This window comes from Lepidothrix coronata, unplaced genomic scaffold, assembly GCF_001604755.1.
Source record: "Lepidothrix coronata isolate B3197 unplaced genomic scaffold, Lepidothrix_coronata-1.0 Scaffold61, whole genome shotgun sequence".
NCBI classification, from domain to species: Eukaryota; Metazoa; Chordata; class Aves; order Passeriformes; family Pipridae; genus Lepidothrix; species Lepidothrix coronata.
In genome coordinates this window covers 4,545,833-4,563,606 of record NW_016690241.1, presented here as the reverse complement: position 1 = coordinate 4,563,606, position 17,774 = coordinate 4,545,833, and the positions used below count along the sequence as shown (strand labels likewise).

The 17,774-nt window shown below is 35.4% G+C and overlaps 1 protein-coding gene across 1 annotated transcript in view; it reads left to right on the top strand.

Moving 5' to 3' along the window:
• LYST (lysosomal trafficking regulator) overlaps positions 1 to 17,774 on the top strand; it is an 80,709-nt gene that overhangs the window by 26,415 nt on the left and 36,520 nt on the right. Inside the window, exons 7-21 of the mRNA XM_017817443.1 lie at positions 7 to 18; positions 951 to 1,112; positions 1,754 to 1,910; positions 4,277 to 4,494; positions 5,272 to 5,338; positions 6,165 to 6,274; positions 7,315 to 7,738; positions 8,853 to 8,997; positions 9,787 to 9,960; positions 11,340 to 11,500; positions 12,101 to 12,291; positions 13,800 to 14,045; positions 15,636 to 15,809; positions 16,077 to 16,226; positions 16,832 to 16,969. Coding sequence (XP_017672932.1) covers positions 7 to 18; positions 951 to 1,112; positions 1,754 to 1,910; positions 4,277 to 4,494; positions 5,272 to 5,338; positions 6,165 to 6,274; positions 7,315 to 7,738; positions 8,853 to 8,997; positions 9,787 to 9,960; positions 11,340 to 11,500; positions 12,101 to 12,291; positions 13,800 to 14,045; positions 15,636 to 15,809; positions 16,077 to 16,226; positions 16,832 to 16,969 — 2,529 coding nt within the window. The remainder of the gene's footprint in view (positions 1 to 6; positions 19 to 950; positions 1,113 to 1,753; positions 1,911 to 4,276; positions 4,495 to 5,271; positions 5,339 to 6,164; positions 6,275 to 7,314; positions 7,739 to 8,852; positions 8,998 to 9,786; positions 9,961 to 11,339; positions 11,501 to 12,100; positions 12,292 to 13,799; positions 14,046 to 15,635; positions 15,810 to 16,076; positions 16,227 to 16,831; positions 16,970 to 17,774) is intronic.

Here is a 17,774-nt window from a genome sequence, read left to right as displayed (position 1 = left end):
GTGGAGGTGTTTCACCAGGTACTATGCAACTTCCCTTAGCTTACTTTGTTCATATTTGTTACATACAATAATATGTTAACAGGAATTTAGTTCTTGTAGAGAGGGGAAAAAACTTACGCTTTTCTTGTAGTACCATATTTTCCGTAGAACTGAAAGTATACAGTTAAATCATGTGCTTAGTAGTTGGAGTAGCGCTCCTTTTGAGTGGTACTGTTTTTGAAAAGAGTATTCAGTGGATAATGTGTGTGACAGGGATGCTGCAGGAAAGCTGTGTAGGCAAGATTATACATAGTAACACAGGTTTTGATCAAAGTTCTGAGCACAGCATGGTGCTTGAGAAAGAGGAGTATTGCAGGGCACAGGTACTGAAAAGACACCTGAGAAAAAAATATTACTTAAGCCTTAGAGGTGAACTAATTCAGTGTTCCACAAAAAGTTGTTAATTCACAGAAGACAACTTCACATTGCTTTAATGTTTTAATTACTATCTTGAATTTTATTTGGCAGTTCGTTACAAAAGCAGGAGGCATTAAGTACAAGAGAGAACTGAAAACTGGAGTTCTGTCTGGACTGCTTGCAAGTTTTGTGATCTTGGACATGTCACCCTCTGACTTATTCACTTCTAGTAATGTTGTGGTGTGATTTGAATGCACACTATGTACCTGAAAGTGTTTCAAGGTCATTTATTTTTGAAACAGTGCTTTTACCTGCAAATTTTAGATAACAGCATTTTGCCAGATTTTTTCAGAGTGCAGATACCAGTTAAATCTCTGTGACAAACAAGATGAATATTTCTTTTTTCAAGAGACTAAATGAAGTGTGATGGTTTTAGCTGAGAAGTTAGATTAATGTAGGCGGAAGGAGAAGTTCTTAAATGAAAGTACTAGGCTACTTCTGTTAGCCAAAACATAGTAACATGAATCAAAATGTTTGTCTCCCCCAAAACACAGAATACCTGTGTGGATGATATCTTACTTGAAATAAGAGAGCAGCTTGCTCAATCAAAAGTGATAGAAACTGACTTGGCAAAGCCTCTGTTTGATTCACTGCTTCGTGTTGCATTGGGCACTTTTTCTGCTGATCTTGATCATTCTGAAGAAAAAATTGAGAAGGTATGAAAAACCAACTAACCTAACTGTGAATAATGCAAGATTTTCCCGGGTTTTAGTTGTTTAGGTCTTTTTAAACTCAATAGGAAATGTTATATACCTTTTGATTACTGTGGCAGTTGAAGATGAATTCTCTGCTTCTCATATGTAAGTGAAATGCTGCTTATTGATATGGTCCCCACATTTACTGTTCAGAAATGAGCCATGCTCCAAACAGTGGCAAGCTCAGTCAACCTGATGTTCTCTTTACTCTTTCATCTCACAACAGTGTGACAAACTCTCGAAGAGCTTCAAACAGGGATGTTGAGTGACCTTATCACCTTAGAGTGAACATCAAGGTGCACGTTGATGGTGATAGTGATTTTGGAAACAGTTATTCTTAATGCATTGGCCACCTGCTTGCTAAAACTTTGATCAGATAGTTAATATGAAAAATCTGTCTTTGCAGATTCAGTTTTTTATGTAAGAATGAAGTATTCTTAACGTATCTCAAGTTTCTTGAAAGTATATGATTAATTTGTTTATTTTGCTGATGGGCTTGGAGAAAATAGTCATTTGTAAGGTTCTAAATTATTTGCTTTTCTGATCCAAAGATATTTTTTCTTCTGACCAATGATAATCTATTTGCTTGATGTATTGTACAGACCCATTATACTGAAAAGGAGCCTGTGTCACAACCTGGAGAAATTTCCGAAGAAACTGAAGAGTCACGATGCTGTAGTCTTAAAGTTTTTGCTGAAGAGGAAGGATATGAAGCAGATAGTGAAAGTAACTCTGATGATAGTGAAACCAAGGATGAAGGTAAATGTGAACTTACTTAATATAGAAAGCTGTCTTTGCGACATAGCAAAGTTTGACTTTTGAAATGTACCAGAACGGGGCAAGCATCAGGTACATTTAACAGATGGAAGTAACAACTTTTTTTGCTTTCAGTATGATGCAGTTACAGTTAGAAAGATGATGAATATTTTTACTGAGTGTTGCAGAAACTGTTGTGTTGGTTGTCTTTTGTTTATGTGACTTTTGCTCTAAAGTCATGCTGCTCAAATATATTATCGTGGTCTAGGAGCTCCAAAGATATTTATTACTTTGTTTGAAATTCAATGCTGAAATTTTTTTTATTTAGAATTATAACTCTCCAGTGAAAACTAAATAATCTAATTATATTATAGAATGCTAGGTTGGAAGGGACCTCAAGGATCATCTGGTCCAACCTTTTTTGGCAACAGCATGGTCAAGACAAGATAGCCTGGCACCCTTTCCATCTGAATCTTAAGTGTCTGATGTTGGGGAATCCACCACTTCCCTGGGGAGATTATACCAATGACTGATTGTTCTCATTGTGGAAAGCTTTCCTCTTGTGTCCATATGGAATCTCCGTGAGAGTAACATGAACCCATTACCCATTAATTTTTGTCTGCGTGACTCCTTGGAAAACGAGGGTCTTCATCTTCTTTGTAGGCACCTTTTAAAAAGTAGAACATGGTGATAAGGTCTTCTCTAAGCTGCCTTTTCCCAAGGCTGAACAAACCCAGTTTTCTCAAGCTTTCCTTCCATCTGTTTTGCGTAGTGGTCACCAAAACTGAACAGAGCTTTCCAGGTGAGGCCTGACAAGCACTAAGTAGAGTGGGATAATGATTTCTTTACCCCTGTTGGTGACACGTTTGCAGCCCAGCACCCTGGTGGCTTTTTCTGTTGCAGCAGCACACTGTTTACTGATACTGAGCTTGCTGTCTACTGGGACACCCAACTCCCTTGCCACAGAGCTGCTCCACAGCTGGGCAGATCCAAGCCTGTGCTGCACTTGTGGATTACATTTTCCCATGTGCAAGACCTTACATTTGTCCTTGTTTAATTTCATAAGGTTCTTGTCAGCCCACTCTTACAGCCTGTCAAGGTCTTCCTGTAGCCCAGGCGTTCATTTCCCCACTCAGTTTGGTATCATCGGCAAACTCCATCAAAGTAGACTTGACAGATCACTTATGAAGACATTAAACAGCTTTGGGGTGATATCAGTCCTCAGGGGACTCCACTTGTGACAGTTGCCAGTTTGAAAAGGAGCCATTTTTCACCAACCACCCTCTGGGTGCAGCCGGACAGCCAGTGCCCACCCACCGCACAGACCCCTTGTCTCGACCCTAACACATCACTTTCTCTCGACCCTAACACAGTTTCTCTAAGAGAAGGCTGTGGGAAACTGTTTAAAGCCTTGGAGAAATCTAGATAGACAATGTCCACTGCCTGTTCCACATCAACCAACCAGGTTATTTGGTTGTAGAAAGCAATCAAGTTTGTCAAGCATGATTTGGCCTTGGTGAATCCATACTGGCTTTTCACAATCACGTGCTTCATTTGACTTGTGATTGCCTCCTTGTTATACAACATATCCCTTTATATTCATTCAATGATTGATGTATCCATATCTTGCTGTATTCTGTTTGTGTAATTAATTTTAAACATGAATTAATTTTTTTCTTTTGTGCTGAACACATCTGGATGCTTCCATTCTGGTATGAATAGATTAATAGAACTGCGTTAAACTGTTGCTTTTTACCTGCATGACTAGGCCTTATGAATAGATATATAACATTGTAACAGCATTTTTGAATTAAAAATTTCATCTGAAATACTGTCATGAAACATTTTTATGAAACTTGTACCAAATAATTTTAAGTAACGTGTTTTAAACTATCTTCAAGATGTAACAGGAGGTGCTTAGGCTTTTCTTTTTTGGTTGTTATGCAGATATTCTGTCATGCGTTTTCTGAGTTAAATAACTAAACTGCTTCCCCCAAACTTTTAACACAAAATAATTTAAATTTATGTCCTTTCTTGGCAGGCTCAGAGTTTTGTATAGAAATTTGAGGCTCTGTTACAGTGATTTTACTGTCCTGTTTCATGCATTGCATATTTCACCATTACTGTGTGTCCAGTTCCCAAGAAATGAAGGCACATAGTTTAAGAGCATGTGTGTTAGCAGGAAAATAGGAAAATCTGAAGAAGAATAGAAGATTATGCTAACTTCTTATAGGCTAGTGACTACTTTTGGTTTGGACTTTATGAGAAGGTTGAAGGAAGTATGTCCTTGAACATTCTGCTTAAATCGTGTAATCTGTGTTCAGCTGAGTAAGTTTCAGTAAGACAAGTGTTTGTTGTTTTTTTTTCAGGAGCAGACACAAAGGGAGAACCAGGTCCTTCAGGTTATTTTAGTGACCTAACTGAAAACATCAATCAAGGAGAATTAATGTATCCTGAAATTTGCATGTTAGAATTAAACTTACTCTCAGCTGGTAATGCAAGTTTAGATGTGCTTGCTCATGTATTCCGAAGCTGCCTGAAAATCATCAGCCAGAAGGAGAGAAATGCCACTGTACTTATAGAACAGGTAAAAATGTTATTAACGAAGGCAACAGTCTGGAGGTTGTATATCTTTTCTTCAGTTTTATAGTACCAGTCTATCTAATAGAGTGATCTCAAATGTTCTCACTTCTTATGGGGTTTTATAAGATTTGAAACAGTATAAATGACTGATATTGTCAACTGCGTTGTGTTTAGGTTACCAGGAACTAAGTAATGTATTGAAAGATATTTGAGCTGCAGAGCTTTTGAGTTTCCCAGGTGTCTTATTTTTATCTTATTTTATCAAGACTATTCAATCACTAGGGCTAGAGCTAGAGATTTAATGATTGTCAGGGCATTAGAAAAAAAAAAAGGCAGATATCTGCTTGTATATGTATGTATGTAAACATTCTACACATACATGTATTGAATATGTACTTTTAGAAACAGTGAGTCATATACCTCAAAAGTATTTCATGCTTTTATTCTTCCTAAGTTAATATTAGAAATTACTTATGCAAATGTTGATGTCTTCACAATCCTTTGGAATTTCTGATAGATAACTTTTTCACTTGTTTAATAACTAAATTGAGTATACCTCTTGCAAAAGAGAATCATTCAAATTTCAAAATCTCTTCTGCAACTGAACTGCACAGAACATGAAAGAATGTTCATTTGCAAATATTAAAAATTTCCATAATTTCAAATAGTTGGAATTATCATTAAAATAATAGGCAGGAGTTGATTGGAAGAATTTATTTCTTAGTTCTTTGAGCTGGGGTTTATTCTTCAGATATCCATTTTCCTTTATTTATTTTAACAGGGAGCTGTTAAACACCTTTTGGGAGGATTTCTGAATATATTGACACAAACAGAATCTAGTTTTCATGGTGAGTTAAAGGTTCAAGTAACTCAAATATTAGGTTTTGTAATTTAGTGTATACACAGTCAAATTTTTTAGTTTACAGTGTAAATGCAAAGTTGACAAAGGAAGTTCATTGGCATGTGAATTTATGCAGCTGCTTTTTTAAGTTGTAAGAAACTTGTGCCTCTTTATTGTAAATATGGGGTTATTTCTGAACTAGTGGAAATATATTATATAAACAAATATTGGCAGATATGAAAATGATAGTTAAAATTATAAACAGTGGTGTGACAGTGTTAAACATTGCTTGGAAAAATAGCAGCTGATTGAATTCTCACTCCATCACAACACAAGCTTTTATTTCCAATTTCTTTGTAACACAGGTCTTAAAGATGTCTTGAGTTTTATTTCTAACTGTAAAACAGCTAGCTAATACAAGAATGCAGAGAAGCAAATTAAATGTTTGCCCTAAGGTAACTTCACATGATGAGGCTGTTCCACAGTGGGAGATGTAAACCCATCCCAGGACTTGGATCCCTGGCTTTGTGGGAGAGCCTTTGCAAGTTAGATGTTAGGTTCCCAGGCTTTCAGACTCCACATTGCAAACCTGGGAGCTACATCTGGCATAGCCATCTGAGTTCATTCAATGAAATTTTTAATGGTAGTGTTAGGAAGTACTGTTCAATCTCTCTAGAATTTATCTTGTAATCATTATTGCTTCCTTAATTCGAAATGTTTTTGCAAAACACTCTGAATTCCAAGTTAATCTTTCCTCATAGTACTATAGAATATGAATTTTTAAAGCTTTAGAAAAATTCCTTTTAAGGATATTATTATCTCCTTCTTTTTAGCATGTCAGATGGTGCTGGTAGATCTGCTAGTTTCCTTGATGAGTTCACAGACATGTGCAGAAGAGCTAACTCTCCTTCTTAGGATATTTTTGGAGAAGACACCTTGTACGGTATGTATGCAGGAGCACATGGCAAAATTCAGATGCTTATTAGAAAAATGAAACCAAAAGGAAATCCTTTTGTGTCCAAGGATTTTGAGAAATAAGATGATCTGCATTTGAACTGAGCAGAGCAAATAAAATTTGGTTGTTGAAGTAATTCTTTTTTAAACAACAAAAGGACATAAGAGATAAGAAGAGAGGGTTTTGAAGGGCGTGTGGGTCCTGGAGACTCTCTTCAGTACAAGAAACCAAGATTCCTCTTGAGGAAGACTGACAGTGATTATGGATGACAGAACACTAATACTGCAAAATTCAAAGCAGTTACTTGGAAGTTATAAAGCATCTCACTATTTCAGGAATGCTTTAGCAGCAGGAATTACTTTCAAAAGTATTGTAAGCTGGTTTGTGTAATGCTGGAATCTACTGTTTGTGTGGGATATACTGCTGAAATAACTCTGGTTTGTGTGTGAGTCTGTAGCAAAATACAAGTGGAAGAAAATAAAAAAATTACTGTGGCATCTGAAATAGTACCAAACCAAACAAGGAGTCGCAAGTCAATTTTTCAAAGATAGCTTGTAATAATTGGCCAAGTGACTAGGGAAACTTTTTGACTTAAGGGCTCAGCTAGTTTTGTTGCTGATTATGCAATAACAAATTGATGGCCTGTGTGTGCATTCTTAACCAGCCTCAAACATGAGGTAAAAGGTGTGATCTTTTGTTGCAATATGAATTGATCTGTTAGCTCATAACAAAAGTGAGATAAGATTGTGCAATGACCACCTGCTTTGGTTTAGTTGATTCATGAGCATGGTAACTTGAAAACTGATCTGCCTGGACTAAATCCCAAAGCTCTGCTGGGCCAAAGTCTGTTGAAGCAGCTACCTGATACTTTGCAAATGTGTCAGTTTGATTATGAAAGTCCACCTCTGATGGGAAAACATGAATCCAAATTTAAATGAGGAGTGGCTTCTGTTTGGTTAGATGATACTTGACTATGTGGTGTAAACAGTTGAATTTTTTTTCTCATTTGTTTGCTTTATTTCTTCTAGGAGATACTACTCAAGGGTGTATTGAAGATCGTAGACACTAATATTTATATGAACCCATTACAGTACCTTGCCTTCCCTGTGCTACATGGCACGAATTTGAGTAGTGGTTCTTCACAAAAATATGCTAGCGCTTCCAACAGCAAAACTGCTGGACTGCTTAAAAGAGCAAAATTTTCACAGAGTAAGAAAGAGGCAGATAGTGAAAACTTGAGTCACCAGCTGCTTTCTTCTTGGCATGTAGCCCCAATTCACTTGCCTTTAGTTGGACAAAACTGTTGGCCACACATGTCCGATGGCTTCAGTGTCTCGCTGTGGTTTCATCTGGAGTATGCTCATGAAACAGAAAATTCAACAGAAAAGGGGAAAAAAATCAAGAAAAGAAGCAGACTCATAACTGTAAAAGAGAACAGTTTTGACAGCACGGGTGAGCATACAGTACTTTCTGTTTCTGTTTAGGTAGCACTGAAGGATTCTGGTTACAAATATTACTAATCTATGTGCCATGTACAAAGGTTGGATTTTTTTTTTTTTATGATGTATATTAAACAGCAGTGGTAGTATTTCTGATTTTAATTTGAGTACTGTTGTATACTTACAGATAAAACATTTGCAGCCCTGATCCTTAAATTAGATTAATGCCTGCTTCCTTGGAAATATAGTATTCTCATTGAATTTGTAACTTCAGTAAAATGTGTCTATGCTACTTCATGTTATGATGAAGAAAATATTAAATGCTGCAACTGCAATATTAAATGCTCTCAAGTTTATTTGGTTTCATGTATTGATAATGAAGTCTCAGGCTAACTCAGTATAAATCCTCTTGACTTTCCTTGTGTGTACCATTGTAAATGCCAATAGCTGTACAATATTACTCTCTCTATACTTTTGTAGAGACACCTGCTCCCAAACTGTTCTAAAGAGAATCTTTTGGATTATAATTTGTAGGAGGAAAAATTCTTAAATTTGTTTAAAATGTCTCCCATTCACAACACTTGGAATACCTGTACTCTTTTCCTTTTACTGTATTTAAATAAAAGGAGAGCAAACTCAACCCTGAATCTTGGAACTCACTAGAGCTGCTGTTGTTAGAAGGTCTGTGCTTTTGCTTGGTAAAGTAAAAATACTGAATACAAGATCATGCTTAAAGGGTAGTATGATTTGTGAAGAAAAATCTGAAGACTTCTTGGTGCATACTGACAGTTCAACATAGGAATGTAATATGATGTGGCATGTCAAAAGCATCATTGATAGAATGTATTCAGCTCAGTGGATTTACTTAATTACTAAAAAAAAAATGTGAGGTGCTGAGTTAATGTCAAGTTCCTCTGTTTCAGTTTGACACCCAAATTTCTGAAGAGAATCATACATATTAGTCAGCCCACTATAAAAAAAAAAAAAAAAAGAACAACAAAAAACCTCTCAACTAAACAAAAAAAAAATCTATTCGGTACCTGAACTGTTTCTTTTCTTACTTGTGCGACATACCGTGTGAAAGGCATTGTTGTATTGTAACTGTGTATAAACGTTTATATTTCTAGAAGAAACGAAGTCTATGGGAACAGAATACCTAAGTCTGGGAGAGAAACTTCTTGAAGATGGCTGTATTCATATAATTTCATTGGGTTCCAAAGCACTGATGATACAAGTCTGGGCAGACTTGAATACTGGAGCATTTATATTTCGGTATGCTGTTTTAGTCTAAAAGCAGTCCTGTGAACATATTGTATGACTTCCAGTAGCAGCCTGCAGAGAATACTGCTGGAGAGTAGAGAACTAATTTCTATAGTAGAGAGATCTTGCACACTGATGGGGCAACATCAAGGATGTCTATTAGATACAGATCTACAGGGTTGTGAGCTTAAAGTATTAGGGTCTGGGCTTGCATGTTTCACATAGCCATGTATAAGTAACTGCCCGAAGTCAGCTTCAAGGTCAGTCATAAACATAATGCAATGCAAAGTAGCAATTCAAGCTTTAATGAAATGACGCAATAAATGTGTGAAGATGGAAAAAGTTTTGGCAGCTGTAGGTTATCACACCTGCTGTTATGTAATACTTACTGTGACAGTCTTGATTTTAATCTTCTGAATGCATTTTAGCCCTAATTTAGTTCTCATAAGTAATCTATCCTTTTAATTGCAGGTTTAAAACTGCAATTTTAGAACACTTTATTTCAGTGTTCAAAGCACCTGCATTTTTTCAATAAACTGAATTTAACTTCTCTGTAAAATAGAGATAATATCCTTATCTTAAATATAAGCAGATTTATGCAGACAAGTTGAAACCATGATGTGAGGATTTCCCTAGCTTATGCTGAGCACTCTAAAAATAGTTTTGTGATAAAAAAATTACCTGTGAAAGTTAAGGAATGCAATCTCAAATTAACTGAGGCCAAAAATTGCAGACTTGAGGCTTAAAATACAAGTATGAAAACAAACATACGCACTCATTTTTCTTTTCTTGTTTTCATAGTATATGCATGGATCCAAATGACGAGATGAAAGCTGGTTTGCTGGCACAGGCAGAATCTCCAGAGAATGTTTTCCTTTTGGGCAGGTGGCAGCATTTGGCATTAAAATATCTGCAGAAGCCAGAAAGCAAGAAAAATATCCATGGAAAGCTGTTGCTGTGGGTCTCTGGTCAGAGGTAAAGAATACATTAGTTGTACCTAGATACTTCTTTAAAGACGTTCTCTGGTAGGAATATGTCAGCACTATGTTGGCACAAGCTGAATTTATGGTTGAGTAGTCATCTAGGAGGGTAGGAGAGGGGGGGGGTGTTACACTGCTAGGAATTCTCTAGAATAGTTGTGATTGCTTTGAGAATCATCAGTTATACTATGGACCTGTGCAGACATCAGTGTGATTCATCATCATGAATAAGTGAAAGAAGAAAGTACTGCAAGATTTTGAATAATGTCTAAAATAAGCTAAGTCATGAAGTTAGCAGTAGGCATAATGTCTCTGGTTAAGTTAAGAATCCACATGAAGGAGGTATAGCTCAGGTACAGGCCATGTTGTTGAAAGTAGTAATTAAGAGGACAAGGCAGTAATTTTGTTCCACTGAGGGAAATGGAGAGGTGAGAAGTTAAAAAATATTTCAAACAAAATCTGAACTGCCAGTTGGAAGTACAATTTTTTCAACTACAAAGCTAAGGTCCATGCTCCTAGATGAGGTACCTGATGCTAGGTTGGATGGGCCTGTGCCTGCATGAATTACTCATTGGTTAGAGGAAAAGGTATTTATTAAATATCAGCCTTTATGCTTTCTTCCTAAAGTCCAGACTGTGAAGGCTGTGTTCAGTCTGTGCATGCTGGTATGTCATAAAGTCCAAATATGGAGACATAGGGGGAAGCTGAAAGTACTACAATGTTCTGCATGTGTGCAGTTATTGAGGCCCCTCTGTATATAGTTGCTAGTTTGCCAGTAGTCTGGCTCTTTCAGGAAGCTTTGGATGATGTTTACAGTCTAATTGCTCTGTTTATCTAATCACACATAAATTTATTTGGATGCTTTCTGAAAGTATCAGGCTTATTGCCCATGGCTCTACAGCATGCTAGTTCTGACAGTGTTCCTTGGTATAAGCAAATCCTCAATGTGGTATTTTCCAGCATATGTGAACCACAGTTTTCATTGTGTCTTGGCATAGTCAAAGACCTTCAACTTCTTAGGAAGAGTAGAAATGCTTCAAAAATTATGGTATTTTAGAAGCATATATAGTGTTACATATGTTTCTTCTTTGAGGTCAGAGGAAGGAAGGAATTTCAGATCCAGGAAATGCTGACTTGATGGCAACCCTAGTTGGAACTCTATTCTGCTCTATGCAGTGTCTGAATACGTATATCATGTAACTGAGTTTTAAGGTCCTAGAAGTTGAAGAGGACTTGAGTAATTTAATGTTGATGACAGCATGGCTTCTCATGTAGTAAATATTTAAAATGAATTTTAAACCTAAGCTGAATATCTTGATAGCAATTTTGATCAGTTCTTAATACTTAAACATGTTTGTTTATGTATATTTTCAGGAAATGTGATATTGATTTAGATTTCTCACTGCCAAGGAAAACAAGCTTATCATCTGACAGTAACAAAACATTTTGCATGATTGGACATTGTACATCATCTCAAGAAGAATTGCTTCGCTTGTCGGGTAGATGGAATCTTGGAAATCTGCTTCTATTTAATGGTACCTTTGAATGCTTTTTTTTCTTGAATAACTCTTCATTTCCTCTTCTCTCTCCAAGATCAAAGGCTTATTTAGTTGTTTTTTTTTTTAACATGCCAAGCTTTTACAGTAAAACCAACGATATATTCTTTAGCATCATATTATATCAGGGAGAAAGTAGGCAAATGTTTCAGTATTGGGTACTTCCTAATGTTCTCTTCTGCCATATTCTCTTGCTTTCTTTTTAGTGACATAATTGGTAATTATAGTTACTTCAGTGGTTTTTAAAATTTCTTTAAATTATACCTTGGGATAGGGGATGGAAAGACAGTGGTGTTTGTTCTGGTTTTTTTTTGTTTGTTTGTTTTTTGTTGTTTTTTGTTTTTTTTTTAAGCACTCAGTCTCTTTTATCTGGAAAATTGATTTCACTTACCTGCTTTTAAACTACTAGCTTCAAATTACTTAAAGCACATGAAAAAGTAAACCAAATCTGAACCACTGAATGCTGAGTTAAGCATGCTTTTTTCTGAAACTACTGATGTTACTGGTCTGTGGTGTGTCAGAAATAAATTTTGCTTTATTGTATACTAAAGAGTTAACAGATCATTTTCTGGATTTTAGGTGCAAATATTGGACCGGAGGAAGCATTTTACTTATACACATGTGGGCCAGACTTCACATCTGTAATGCCTTGTAAATACGGCAAAATGTTGACTGACTGCTCCAAGTACATAAGTAAAGAGATTCTACAATGTGAACAAGTTAAGGAGCTCTTCATGACAAGAAAGGAAGTGGATGTTGGGCCTTTAATTGTAAGTTTCTACTTAAAAATGGTTCTTAATCTCTTAGAAATGATTAAGAAATTCTGAACAAGTTTCCTGCTGTCTCCCAAAGTGCTTCACTTGATCAAAGTGGACAGGAGCAAATCCTGTTCTTGTTAAAATCACTGCAGGGTTCTTCCCACTTATTTCAATGGGAGTTGAACTCCACAGAGGGTGGCCGTTTCATCTTGCTTTAGGTTGGATTCTGAAAATTTCTAGATGTTCCAGCATCTATAATACTGTGTACTAAATTGTACTGGATAAACAGGCACCTTCAAAAGGTCTAGGATGGATATATAGAGAGAATCCCTTCATTAGTGTAAAGGTAGTCAAGGACAGCTTAGTTAACCTGTTAACATTAAAACTGAGAGGGGAGGAGAAAGGAGGCTTTATCTGGCTTTAACAGGAAGCAAAATAATTCATCCCAGTTCTTTGAAGGTTTTGAAGGGAGTAAGTTTGCATCAAATTTAGCTGAAAAGTCTTTCTGCAGCTGGCAGATCTTAACTTTTTCTCATCTTTCCTGACTGAAACAGCCATGCCAGATGCAGGTGTAAATACAGTGACACTAGAAAAAAGAATAAAATAAAGCTTTTTGAAACCTGCTATATTTTGGGAATTCATACACTAGTAACTCCTGCTGTATGAATTGTTTCCAGTAGAGGGATTTTTCTGATCTTATAGGGGGTCATTCTGTCTGGATATGATCCTTGTAAATGGTACCAAATTTTGAATAGGTGAAGAAGGAATGAATGGGATAAGTAAAAGCTTAGCAAAGCAGTCTTGCAACTTTTAAGCTTAGTTTGTCTTACAGAACACCAAGTAGCTAGAGAGAAGAACCATGCTCTTGAGCGATGAATTAATCTTTGCACTTTTGCAAAGAATACAAGTGCCTTAAATGAAATTATTTCTCTATTTTAAATAACCTTCCAAATATGATAATTTTACATTTTCTGTGAAAATTAGTTGGTTACTTTCCGTAGGAGCTTTGGCTTTTGTTTAAGTCTCTTCATTGATGAAATTTCTTCTATTGAGTTCCTCTCATGCAAAGCTGATGAAAGGATAAACTTAAAACAAAAAAAAATGAGAAATTTTTAAAAAACAGCCTATAACTTTCTATTTTGGACTTGCCACTTTAGAAAAGGAAACAATTTACCCAATACCTCTGTATGCTCATTTTATTTTATTTATGTCAATAATTTGTTTTTATGCAAAACAGTTGTCATTCTATAGGTGATAAGAGGGGGATCCTTGATGGAATTTTTTTAGTGCTTTCTTAACTTTCTGTGCTTTAGGTATTGCATAAATTTTCTAAGATTTAGGAATCCTGTTGCTTTTTAGTGCATGTGCTCCACACGCAACTTTAGAGCATGCTAGTGTTAAAGTAGAAATGAACCGCTGAAGTTGTTGCTACTTGCTTTAGGTGGCTTTTGTGTCCTGGATGTGTGAGGGGTTTTGTATTAAACTTTCTAGAAAAAAAATTTAAACTTCTCTTGTTTCAGGAGAGTCTTGCTGTTGTTTATACCACATGCTGCCCTGGTCAGTACACCATATATGAACCTGTTATTAGACTGAAAGGTCAAGTGAAAACTGTACCTTCTCAGAGACCTTTCAGTTTGAAAGAAGTTCAAAGCAATGTATTGGACTCTCATCACCTAAAAACACTTCAGCCTGTTGAATATAAAACTCTTCAGAGTATACTACATGAAATCGGAGGAACTGGTGCATTTGTTTTCCTCTTTGCTAGGGTAAGAGGGCTGGAGAAGGGGGGTTGCATGTATGTGTTCTCCCATATAAAATTTTCCTTGGATCTTGGGTAGCAAATCTCATCATTCTAGCTGACTTTCTCTAGTCTGCATGTGATGCCTTTCTGTTAAAACTTATGGAAAATACTCATGCCATAACAGACTGTATCACACGGGTTGTCTTAAATTGGAAATGTAATTATAATTCTATTGTGTAATGTTTTAGTTAATATTGCTAATATGTAAGATGGCATGTTACATTTTGATTTAGAAATAGGACTTTTAAATGTCAAAAAAGATTATTTTTAGGGATATTGTAAAGCTGATCATATTTTTGGTCTCTGATTTTGAAGCACTTAAATTCATGGCATATCTTTAACAGTTTAACCACAGAATACTCACAATGCAAGTATGAATAAATGTGAAACTACATGGTGTGCAAAGCTTTATTTTTATCTGATAAATCATGAGAGCTTTTTGAGATAACTGTTCAGCTGTGCTCAAAGGCTTACTTATCCAGTGTAAGAGAAAATGTAATTTCAAAAATAGTAAGGCTATGAGCCTTAACTTAATTACTACTTACTTAAATGTGACCTTTATGTGGAGAGGCTAATATTTGTGCCAGGAATCTCTGAAGTACTACAGTTAATTCAAAATACTACTGTAGACCTAAAGCTTGTCTTGATTTATGTGTCTCTGGTATGGTTCTGAAAGATATATGGAGAGTAATAAAGGCACATTAGATCATGGCTATGAAGACGCTGCCTGCTGTAATTTTACCATTGATTGTGAAATCTGAGGAGAAAATCCTTATCCATGTTATTGTATTATGTGAATTTATGCCAAGTACGTGCTACAGATCAGTAGTACATAGATTGTTTGCATCAGAAAGGCAATAGATCAGATGTCAGGCAATACAGGTATACATGTCTATAAATGTGTAGTGCAGCAGAATTAACAGGTATGTGGCAAGGGAAGCTATGAAACTGAAGTTCCATTAATGTGAGATTTCATTCTTGTTCATTTTTGGTTAAAATTCTATTTGCTTTTTCTTGGGATTCAAGAATTGTAGAAAGTAAAAAGAAAAGAATGGTTTGTGGTCTTCATCTATCAAATTGCTTGTCTCTTTGTGGATAAAATAAAACTTTTGACACTTACAGGTAGGTATAGTCTAGACCTTCAGGAACCTTATTTTAAAGCTTTCCTTAAACATTTAAGAAACCTAAGTTTCCAGGGCAAACAGATTATTCTTATTAGAGGCTTATGTATTTCATGACCTTGTGACTTTGCAGTATGGTAAGTGCCTTCTACTTTAAATTTATTTGGAACAGACATTTTTCTTGGAAAAGGATTCTTGTAAAGGGACTTCTATTTTCTTAGCAGATCATAATTTACCACAATAGGAATTGTCAATTCAAATATATCTGAATGTACACACATAGACAAAAATGGAGGCTACGTACATAACATCAAGCTCTTTAAAACAGATTTAATCCAGAAGTTATGATTTAGGAATGCAAAAAAGTATTTTAAAGTCTTTTTCTTCTAAATGTTTTTCACTTTAACTGTCTTATAAATTTGTCTTTTCTTCAGGTAGTAGAGATTAGCAGCTGTGAAGACACTCAAGCTTTAGCACTACAACTTATACTGTCTTTGACAAAATACAATCAACAGAGAATACAGGAGATGGACAATTGTAATGGTTATTCTATGATTCGTCGAGTGTTGATCAAACCAAAATGCATTGTTGGATTTTGCATGCTGAAGGTAGAGTCCTCTTTTAAACCTGATATTTTGTTCAATATTAGCACAAATTTAGAAACTTCTCTGTGATTTTAATTTTACATTTGAAGCTGTTTTTACAGAGGCAGAACAGTGATTTTAAGCAAGTTTGGTGTTGACCAGGTATAAATGTCTTCCCTATCGAGAGTATGCTGTCTCTTTAAAGATTTACCTTTTTTGTTATAATTTGGATAGAACAACTATACTACTTTGTGATTATGACACTTAAAAAAAAATTTCCCCCTTTTCAAGACTCTCCTTGAAGGATGCTGCAGTGATGAGATTCTCTATATAAATGAAAATGGACAATTCCAGCTTGATGCAGACTCTACTGCAGTTATTCAAGATGTTCAATTGTTAGAAAAGTTACTGCTTGACTGGAAGATATGGTCTAAAGCAAAGGTAAGTACTTTAGTTTTGGAAATATTTCAGGTCTAAAATTCAATATTTAAAAAAATAAGTAATATGAGTAAGAAATTAATTTCTCCAGTTACATGTCAGTAATTATTACAATTTTCTAAAATTAATGGTCCTTATTTTTCTTTGAATAGCTGTTAGTAGCATTAAGCTCCCAATATCAATGATGTAAGTAGCCTTATATATTAAAGTCTGTAAATGTGATGTATGCATATGACTTGTTAGTTGAACTGATGAATTTTTTTTGTGGAGAGATTGCTAAAACTAAGAAAGACCTGCTTTCTTTTGGAGTTAAACTATTGAAAATAATCATCCAATGTTAATATAGCAAAGAATATACAAAACTAATTTTAGACAGGAAGTTTAAGATTTTTTTATGGTAGCTTAGTCATTAAAATAAACTTAGTTTTGTATAAACATAACTTTTCTGATAGTTTCTAGTTCTGACTTACCATTTGTGGTCATTTAGTCATCATCTTAGGTGCAAAACTAACTTGACTTCACTGTGTTTGTTTTTTGTTTTTTTTTCACAGTGTGTAGACTCACAAATGTATTTTTGAAGTGATGTTTCCGGGTTTTTTGTTTTTCAGCAAGGTGTTTGGGAAACTCTGTTAGCAGCTCTAGAAATCCTTATCAGAGCTAACCATCACCAGCAGATGTTTAACATTAAGCAGCTATTGAAAGCTCAAGTGGTACATCACTTCCTGTTAACTTGTCAGGTTTTGCAGGTACTTTCACTCTAAAATCCTACTTTGTGCTTGGCAAATACTCATTTTAATTGGGGGAGGGTAGAGAAGAGACTAAATGTGGTAGAAAAAGCTACTTGAGTAGACGGTCCCCTGTGCTTCTAGACCCAGTAAGGACCTGTATCATTTTACATCAACAATGTCTAGATACAGAATGTTTCATAGTATTTCCTGTCTTTTCTGCACATAAGGGAAAATTAGTATCTTGCTTAAAAAAAACTACTCAAATTGGGCAACAACAATTTGGCAGTTTTGGGGGTCTGGTGGAATGGAAGATGAAATTATATAAACCATTCCCTTTGGAAAAAATCACTTCAGTTAGCTTAATTTAGTCTTTTCTGCAGCAGTCTCAGTTAAGGTGCTTGGGTATAAAAAAGGAGATGGAAATTAGAGAATTTGGGAATAAGTTAATCTCTATGGTCACCTTAGAATAGGATTTCCCACAAGTTTCTTTAAGTCTGGTTCTAAAATCCATAATCTTTTAATAGATTTTTTTTTTTCAGCTAGCCAGCATCAAACTATAGAATGCTTGATCAAGCAGAAATTATAAATACAATTATCAATGAAATCTCAAATGTGTATGTTTATAAAAATGGCTATTGAAGTGGAAATACAGAAGACCCAGTGTGGCACTGTTCAGAAAGTTTTTAATGTTTGAAATGTTGGTATTGGCAACTATTAATTTCTCTGTAAATATGTAATACAATGACAATAACCTATATTTTCAATGGTGATTCATGTCCTAGGGCTCCAGCATTTCAATACAGATTAGCATAGTATGCTGAAC